This window comes from Lolium rigidum, chromosome 4, assembly GCF_022539505.1.
Source record: "Lolium rigidum isolate FL_2022 chromosome 4, APGP_CSIRO_Lrig_0.1, whole genome shotgun sequence".
NCBI lineage: Eukaryota > Viridiplantae > Streptophyta > Magnoliopsida > Poales > Poaceae > Lolium > Lolium rigidum.
In genome coordinates, this window is record NC_061511.1 from 271,749,687 (window position 1) to 271,758,931 (window position 9,245).

General features: G+C 46.9%; 2 protein-coding genes across 2 annotated transcripts; both read right to left on the minus strand.

The window, feature by feature from the left end:
• Window positions 1-817: 817 nt before the first annotated feature.
• LOC124707756 (vesicle-associated protein 2-2-like) lies at window positions 818-8,956 on the minus strand. The gene is made up of 8 exons (XM_047239440.1): window positions 8,860-8,956; window positions 4,015-4,085; window positions 3,522-3,603; window positions 3,008-3,123; window positions 2,204-2,914; window positions 1,980-2,039; window positions 1,816-1,893; window positions 818-934 (listed from the first exon to the last, which is right to left on the minus strand). The coding sequence occupies exons 1-5, from the start codon at window positions 8,912-8,914 to the stop codon at window positions 2,390-2,392; spliced, it is 849 nt and encodes a 282-aa protein (XP_047095396.1). The 5' UTR covers window positions 8,915-8,956; the 3' UTR covers window positions 818-934; window positions 1,816-1,893; window positions 1,980-2,039; window positions 2,204-2,389.
• Window positions 5,698-8,461, minus strand: LOC124707755 (pentatricopeptide repeat-containing protein At3g62890-like). Its single transcript, XM_047239439.1, has 2 exons — window positions 7,335-8,461; window positions 5,698-7,226 (listed from the first exon to the last, which is right to left on the minus strand). Exons 1-2 carry the CDS (start codon window positions 8,435-8,437, stop codon window positions 6,275-6,277), a joined length of 2,055 nt encoding a protein of 684 aa, XP_047095395.1. The 5' UTR covers window positions 8,438-8,461; the 3' UTR covers window positions 5,698-6,274.
• Window positions 8,957-9,245: the final 289 nt, after the last annotated feature.

Consider the following 9,245-nt stretch of genomic DNA (forward strand, 5'->3'; position numbering starts at 1 on the left):
TTCAGGAGCTTCTTTAATCTCTCCTTAATCCACTCCATGGCTCCATGGAAAGAGCTCCTCGACGATGGCCACGGCCTCCGTGACGGGCATTTCGTTTGGTTAACAAACAACGCACACTTTTTGCACCGGGCTCGTCCAGAACGAGATGTGCATTTCTTCCCACTGTAGGAATTGAATGCAGGAACACGCCCTTAGCTTTGTAACGGCAGCCCGGGCCATGAACAGGCACGACAAGTTTTCATTTCCATCCTAGCTTTGTAACGGCTGACGAGTGACAATCCATCGTTTGCCAGCCTATGAGAAACTCCGCCGGCCGGCACACCGCTCGCCGGATTTCTGTTAGTTTAGTTGCCACCAGCTTGTCGCTTGCGTGCCAAAATGTTTTGTGTTCCACTGCGATTGGCTGGCAATTGGACGTGTGTAAACAAGTTTGTGTCCGTGGCAACAAATTAATCATCGATCCCAACGATTTTTTTGTCCAGGTGACTAGCTCCATGCATAAGTTTTCTGTTTGGTTCTCTGCTGACAATAACATCTCCAACGTAGCATCTGTAGCCTCCACGGCGAATATATCTTTATCAATTATCAATCTCTATATACACAATCCAAGAATTAAGCTGGCCTATGACTATGCGCTCCAGTGATTCCTGGCTCAAGCAGGAAGCGAGTAATGAAGGACATCTGAAGTCTATGGGATGGCGATCATCTCAGACAAGGACTCCTCTCTGAATACCTACCCTTTCATTATTCAACTCTGCTTCTTTTAGAAAGCTCAGCTACAGTAAAAGTAGAATTTTCATCGATCTCTCAAACACAGGAATCAGGCTCACAGGTGCAACACGTAACCCAGCGACACCCCAAGAATCGCTATGTAGGCCACGAACAGCGACGGGAAGCCCGCTTGTTTCCGTGGACCGCCCTTCCTTCTGAAGATCTACATAATTAAGACGTGTGCAAACCGTTAGAGAAAAGTACGGAGCGGCTAGGCTCATGAACAGCGAAAACACGTTCAGTTTGTAACAACTGGCTGATGGCACTGCATACAGTAATCTTGCAATGAAGTATTTCGGTAGGGGGTGGGGGTGGGGGGCTGGGCCTCCCCTCCAGATTTGGTCGAGAAAAACAAAACACTGAAACGGCGAAACTATTATCAACTGCACAAACAGAAGTTTCATCTAGCGCGAGGGTGCAGAAAAAAAAAAGCTAAGACGTGAATTGGCATGGTTATAGAAGCGAGCAGGCCATGGTATGTTCCTGTAAACATGTGTGGTGTGTCTGCAGGAAATGAACAGACATTGAAGACTTGCATTCTGAAACAGAAGTCCAGGAAGGGGTTGTCATGGTACAAATGAAAAGTCCACTATGAGGCAAGGCCTATATTATCAGATAAATATGAAGAGAGTATATCTGTATAAATGGAGTCATGATGGCAGCCATGCGGCACAAAAGAAACTGAACATTACTTAAGTACAAGGACAGATCCTGATAAAATACCATGCAAGTTCTCTGCAGTTCAGATGCTACTAGCAATAATCATTCAATACCAAACAATGATGCCAATTGTTAATAGTAGATATTTTTTTCACTTACAAATTTTGCATGATCTCAATTTATTGGATGTCAGAAATAGATGTACTAGTGAAGATTACAGTTAAGAATCACTGGAAAGTTTAACGATGGCAGCCCTTTGCCACAGGATATGAACATTTCAATTTATCCTTGAAGCTTTGTGTTATAATAATGGGAAAAATGTATGACAAGGGAGAACAGGTTGTCTGAGAAAACTGTATATTAATAATGAAGTTAATATCTTACCATTTCATGCCGCAACTTATCACGTTCCTGGATGGTAGTTCTGGCCTCTTCCCTCAGTTTCATGATCAAATTTTCAGCCTGTAAGAAAAGGTGAATGCAACAAACAAAATGATTCTGAAGCCGTCCAGAGAATTGTTTCACATGATTCATTACAGAATTTCTACCTCTTCTAGTTTGCCTTCAAGATTAATAAGCTCCGACTTCATATTCTGAACATCCTCAACCTGGTACGAGTAACAAATAAGTTAACCAGCAGACTGCAAAGTGAACACACAGATAAAGATAAAATACAGTTTTGTAGGGAAGCAGTAGCCTGTAAGAATAGCTTTTATAATAAGATAAGAAAGGGCAGAAGGACATGCAACGTAATTCAGAATTAGAAACCTACACGACATGAATGAAGATTCTCTGTGTTGACAAATATATCGCTTCTCATTTCTGTTGAAGAATATTGAGTTTCTTTCAAATGGATAGCAGATTCTGCAGAAGTAGCTGGGGCTTCGTTTAAGGGGACTCGGAAATCTCTCAGGTCAGGAGTGTTTTTTAAGGTCCTATTCATTTCTGTTGAAGAAAACTAAGTTTCTACAGAAACAGTAGGACTTCCTTTCAAACGAATAGCAGATTCTGCTGAAGTAGTTGGAGCTTCTTTTAACAGGACTGGGAAATCTCTCAGAACAGCAGGAGTTTCTTTTAAGCTCATATTTGTTTCTATTGAAGAAAATTGAGTTTCAACAGAAACGGTAGGACTTCCTTTCAAATGGATAGCAGATTTTACTGAAGTTGCTGGAGCTTCTTTTAATGGGACTGGGAAATCTCCCTGAACAGTAGGAATTTCATTTACAGGGAAAGGAATTTCACTCAAAATAGCTGGAGATTCTGTTAGGGAGGGAAAGCTTGCTTTCAGGGAATAAGGGACTTGGTTCACCACATTAGGTACTTCATTCACAATATTCAATGTCTCTTTCGCCACAGGAACCTCAATGGTGGCCTTAACATTGGGCAGTCCACTGATGAGCTGCTCTGCTTCAGGCTGAGTTGCACTGACAAGGACAACTCTCAGCTTATTCTCTTCAACATATCTTCTGGTTTCTTTGGAGAACTACAAGAGGATATTAGGCAGATTAAAACTCGGGATGAAAGATGCAAACAACGTCACAAAAGGAACATGAATTACTGTGTAGTGCGAACTTACAAAAGCGGGAATAGTGCCTTCATCAGTTATACCAGCAGGAATAGCCGTAGTTTGCACAAGAAACTTGTCTTTAATTTGCAGATCTGGTGGGGCAGTCTTTTGTGCTTGCATAGTAACTGCAATACAGTTAGCACCAAAGATAACATAACATATAATTAAAAGGTAGTAAGATTTAAGCCGAAAGACCTAAAACAAACCAATGAAATCTGAAAGCAAGCTTATCTCCACCCACTGGATCAATACAAGAAGAATACAGGAGGACTCAGCTTATCATGAATAGATCACATGAGTGGACAAGGGGATTGGTGAAGAGAAGAAATAAATGTAATTTTTAGTGTCTACGTTATCAACTCTTTCACCAGAAAGGGAGCAGAATATTGATTTTAGCGAGGTCCACTCATGTCAATTACAAAAAATGAGGACAAACTAACAGAAGAACATTTCATTACAGTTAGGCGAATTGCCATTATCAGTATTCAGTATATCACCATCAGCCAGTGGATGACTACACTACCTGTAAAAACACAAGTTGCCCTTGGAAGAATAACTCCAATGTTCGGTCGAACACAGTATCTTTTTGGAGAAGTAGTTTTAACCTGGTCAAAATGTCAATCAGTAATAGAAATGAAGTACTAATCTATCTTCATTGTGTCAAGCAACAAAAAAATTCATTGATGATTGTATATAACTATATATATGCAATAACTAAGTGCAAAAGCTATCATAAGAATAACTCCAGTGTTCAGTTGAAGAGAGTATCTTTATGGAGAAGTTGTTTTAACCTGGTAAAAATGCTCGATAAGTAGTAGATATGAAGTAGTATATCTTCATTGTATCAATTAATACCCACATGCATTGATGAATGTATATCTACGCAATGACCAAGTGTAAAAGCTAGGCGATATATGTCCAGTATGTTTGTGCACCGAATGTTACCATTACATTATGAGAAAACACTCAAGTATACCACACATAAACTTGAATGTAAGTTCAAATTGCATACCAACCTTGAATGCAACATATTCATCTGTCTTGTTCACAAGATGGATAGAACATGAACTTTGCTTCCTCACCTCAACTGTCAACAAGAAAATAAGATATACAATCAAAAAATTATGAAAAAAATACATTTAGATTGCTAATAAGTATTATCAAATGTGATCTAAGATCATATGAAAAAACTACTTCCAATTTTCTAATATCCGGAGCAAAACACTAACACAGTAACATTGTACCATACATGCAACAGATCAATGGTAAAAGAAGTTCAAATTTAGGTTAAAACGGTCACCACTGCGCACACGACATATAATTTTGGATAGCAGAACACACAGTCTCAACTCACAATTCTTATAAAAAGGTACAAATAAAACACATCGCATTCCCATTCAGCCAAAGAGCCATCATATGCTGTCATAAGTGCAGAAAAGAAAACTATCATCTTCCACAATCTAACAGCATCACCAATATACCCTGTTTGGTATAAATACGGAAATAAGCTCGCCTGGTCCCCTGCCGCCACTGATCCCCGGTGAAAGCTAAATCCGATGTAACTGAACACAGCTGACCAAGTATAGACCAGTGAACTAACAAGCCAGGAATGTAGAAATCTCGATTCCCCAAATGCACAACATATGGCACAACTTTAAGTATCAAATTACAAAAACGTTAATACCCACAGGCCACAGTTAGTCCCTGAAATTTGTCCCAATAAAACTAACATAATCTCTAGTGATAACTGTTTCAACTGGAATAAAAAATGTAATACTGTTGAAAATGTTTTTCAGGAAAATTAACTAATTCCCAGAAGCTAAGCAATTGTTAACATTACAATACAACACAGGGAAAGAAAATTTCAAAAAAAAAAAAAAAACTAACAGACACACCGCTGCATTACATGGTCACACCACATTCTGATTTCAAGGCTGATTAAACCCTCGCAGCAACCCAGTCGTTCCTTCAAATCCCAACCCAACAGAAGCGAGATAGAACAGCAAACGAATCAGAAATTCTTTTTGCAGAATTATACATGACCAGCTAACTGACTATGGACTAGCTGACACCCCAAATAGCGCCTCCAAGTTCACGGATAGGGAAATAATCACGGGAGTTCGCCTGTCCAGCTTGGCCGCTACTGCTGGCGCCAGCCGTCGTGGCCCTGATCAACGAAATTGGCTCCGCAACCGCCATCTCCGACTCTCAGAACCTAAGATCTCCGTCGACATGTCCATCGCCTTCCCCGACCTGTCCCAGGCACGCACAGGGGATAACCTAAGCATCCCGGCAAGGGCGCTCGGTCACAAGGAGTAAAGGACGACTACTCTGGCACGCGCGTACTGCTCACCAACACAGACACCAGCAATGTCTTCGCCAAAAGCAGGCACTCCGTTTTAGGCAACATGAAGAAATCATCGCCCAGGCCGTCCCATGCTCACAGGAGCAAAATGTGATTTGCTACTAGCCGTACCCCGCTACTCTATTTGCATGTATAATGCTAGCACTCATCTACTAGAATTGTCAGAAATAAAAGCAAGCAAGTATTATGAGATTGATGCGAGTTACTGTGTTGGTACGATGTCTGTATTGCCAGTTCAGTTAACTGAACATCTATGTTCAGCTGTTGTTGTCCAACAGAGGAAATTGTGTTGTGCAATCTCTGCTGGGGTCCTAGCTGCCAGACAGGGCTGTCGAAGGGTTCCAGCGGTGGGGCGGAGCGAGCCGTTTTATCACCTGCATTGCAGCTTCATGACCATCTTGAGCTGCTTTCACGTCATCCTTGAGCATCACAACACTAACATAAACAGATTTCATCAATGAACTAACTCCTAAACATTTTTATGCTTTTGGTACCACCATTGGAAACCCTGGAGCTGGGTTTGCTGGGATCTGTATTTTGTTTACCCTGCAAGCATTTGATGGAACAGGTCATCTTACAAAGTGGTATGCTGCACTAGGTGCTAGAGCATCTGAGGCATCCACGCTGTTGCACGATAACCTTAACATCACTGTCATTGTGGATACCGACTGCACTTGTACCTAACCAATCTAGCTGGTTGGTATGTAAATCACCATGTACAACATATGTACCCATGCAAGTCAGTAATGGAAATAGTTGTCTGCGGCTCTTTCCCCTCTCGCATGCTTTCACACTCGGACTGGAGCAATTGTACCTAAACAATCTTGTTGTTCAAACGCATCAACGTAGAGCAATATCCCAGCTACTTTTGATAGATAAATTTGTCCCCAGAAATTGTTAAGGTAAAGGTTTCACCAGAAATCCTCACAAGAACACTTTCCATCCTTGAAATGGTGAAACCGGTACAAATCTCGCACAACAATCTCTCTATCTGTGGCTCGGCTTACATACTTGATTGCTTCATGGCAGTCCACACAAACACGAAGATTCTTGAAGATCCTAAGTGGAGTTCCACTCGGAGTGCTGATGATCCCAAACGCGATGGCAAGCTTCTCACTATGGAACTTCAGAGCTGTTTCCCTCTGTTCCTCCTCTACATCATGAGCAACAAGATCAGTTCTACTTGTGTACCCCAGTTCCTTCAGTCTCTCCATCAACTTCTCCAAGTAATCATAGATTTCAGTTGATCTTGGGTGAGCTATGTCCCCTGCGACAAATGTATGCACAATGTTCTTCAGATGGATCCAAGATCGTCCGGGTTGCTTCCAGACCCTCTTTTCCCGCATGGAACTTCTGAGCTTCAAAGTGTCAAGCCATTTGCTGTGAGTGGCATACATGTTTGACATCATAACATATGATCCTGCATCACATTGTTCCAGATGAATCAAATTTCCAGAAGCAAGCTTTGCGTGCTCCATGTCCTTGTGAACCCGACAAGCAGACAGTAATGTCTTCCAAACAATAGCTTCGTGCTTAATTTTGTTTTCCATGATGAAGTTATTTGCCTTGTCGAGCAGTCCAGCTCGACCATAAAGATCAACCATGCAATTGTAATGCTCAATGCTTGGAACGATTCCATACTCTTCTTGCATAAGCTTAAAGAAGCGGTCTCCTTCAGTCACCAACCTGCCATGGCTACAGGCAGATAGAACACCTACGAGGGTAACCTCATTGGGTGTGATCTTCTCTGCAGTCATCGTGTTGAAGAGTTGTATGGCCATCCTGCTTTTCCCGTGCGACGCATAGGAGCACAGCATCGAAGTCCAGAGAGCAACGCTCTTGGTGTGAGCTCTGCTGAACATCCTGCAAGCATCATCAAGGTTGCCGCACTTGCCATACATGTCGACGATGGCAGAAGCCAACGGCGCATCAATGCTGTGCCCTAGCTTCTCGACGCATCCGTGAACTTGCCTGCCTTGTTCAACCATCCCTGCATTTGCGCACGCCGCAACCGCGCTGGTGAGGGTGAACCGATCCGCTGCAACCCCTTGACGCAGCATCAAGCGGAAGAACTCGAGAGCTTCCTCCTCCCTGCCATTCTGGATGTACCCAGCGACCATCGTGCTCCACGCGAAGTTCACGTCACCGGTAACATACGAGCATCTATCGAAGATTGACAGAGCAGAGTCCATTGCGCCGCACTTGCAGTACATGTCCATGAGAGAGCTCCGAACAAACGCGTCGGCCTCCGTCGCGGCCGTCAGCACACGGCCATGGAGCTGGCGCCCAAGGCGTGGCGAGGAGAGCATGCCAGCCAGGGCAAGCGCCGTGGAGTACGTGTAGTGGTTAAACTCCACCCCGGCCCGCGCCATACGATGCAGGCGCTCCAGCGCCTCGGCGGGGCAGCCGTTCCGCATCAAGCCGCTGATGATGGTGTTCCAGCTCGACGCGTCCCGCACCGGCGACGCGTCGAAGAGCCGCACCGACCCGAGGATGTCGCCGCTCTGCAGACACGCGCCGATCACGATGTTCCAGGACACGGCGTCTGTATGAGGCATTGTTGTGAACGCCCGCCGGGTCCGCCCGTAGTCGCCGCACTTGGCGTACATGTCGAGGAGGGCGTTGCTTAGAACGCCGTCCATGCGCACCCCGTTCCGCAGCATCCAGCCGTGGATGCGCCTGCCTGGTTCTGTGGAACCGAGCCCCGCGCAGCATTTGAGGACGGCGGCGAGGACGAACTTGTTTGGTGGGGCTCCGCCGCGTTGGGCGAGCATCTCGGTGAACGTGGCCAGGCCGTCCCGGTGCCGCCCCCCGCGCGCGCAGGCCGCGATGGCTGATGTCCACGCGGATGGGGTGGTCCGCTTGGGGGTTTCGTCGAGCGCCCTGCGTGCATCGTGGAAGTGATGGCCTATGGGTACGGAGTTGCTGAGGCGCTGGCGGGGAATCAGGACCGATCCTCCTTGGGGCGGTGTTGCGAGGAGGGAGTGGAGGAGCGGCGCGGAGGAGGGAGGCGAGCAGGAGAGAGTCGGCGGGGATAGCAGCGCAGCCGCAGGTCTCCGCGCCGCGTACCTCATGAATCGGATTGGCCGCTAGTGCGAATCTGGAGGCGACGCGCCGTCGGACGGAAGGGCGCGCATGGAGTCTGGAGCAGCGAGGCCGACGCCGGCGCGGAGGCGAGCGGGGGAGATGGCTGGTGCAGGCAGCCTTGGAGGAGCCTTGAAGGGCGGGTGTTTTTTTGTGTGTGCGCGGAGAGCCTTAAAGTAAGGGTGGTTAAGGATGGTTGTGGTTAATGTTGTTTTTTCCTCATTTCCCCATGGCACACCGCGCCATGAGAGCACACCGCGCCATGAGCAAAGCGAAGCGAGGCACAAGCGCCTCACACACACCGAAACCACCACCGGATTACACGCTACGGCACACCAGCCGCGGCCGCGGAGGGGTGAGGACGAGGAGAAGTAGGAGGAGGAGGAAGGGGTTGCATCGATCGGGTGCTTACAGAGGAACTGGAGCTCGCGGGGCCGGATCTCGACGAGGCCCTCCGCGCTCCCCATCGCCGCCTTCCCCGACCGCCGCGCGGGGGAGCCAGAGATCGCAGCCGCACCACCTGCTCCTGCTCCTGCTCCTCCTTCCGCTCGCCGGTGAGCGCCCTGGCCTGGTGGCGCGCGGCTGGAGGTCGGTGTGCAAGTATATATCCCGTCGCAGCCCGCGCGCGCGTGCGTGCCTATCACGGCGTCGCCGTCGGGAAGGGGGCAAAGGGCAGTGAAGGCGACGGGCGGACGGGGACGCCACTCCGCCCCAACGACGCTTTCGGTTTGGGCGGTGGCCGCCGCAAAAGTGGTGTGGAGCCCAGGGTTGGGTGGGGCCCCCGACCAGGGACAGGGA

Coding starts and splice junctions, on each gene's coding strand:
- LOC124707756 (XM_047239440.1), bottom strand. CDS start 8,914: ATGGGGAGCGCGGAGGGCCTCGTCGAGATCCGGCCCCGCGAGCTCCAG. Junction 4,086..8,859: donor CCGCGAGCTCCAGTTCCTCT/GTAAGCACCCGA, acceptor TCTTGTTGACAG/TTGAGGTGAGGAAGCAAAGT. Junction 3,604..4,014: donor ATGAATATGTTGCATTCAAG/GTTGGTATGCAA, acceptor CATTTTGACCAG/GTTAAAACTACTTCTCCAAA.
- LOC124707755 (XM_047239439.1), bottom strand. CDS start 8,437: ATGAGGTACGCGGCGCGGAGACCTGCGGCTGCGCTGCTATCCCCGCCG. Junction 7,227..7,334: donor GGGATGGTTGAACAAGGCAG/GCAAGTTCACGG, acceptor TGATGCTTGCAG/GATGTTCAGCAGAGCTCACA.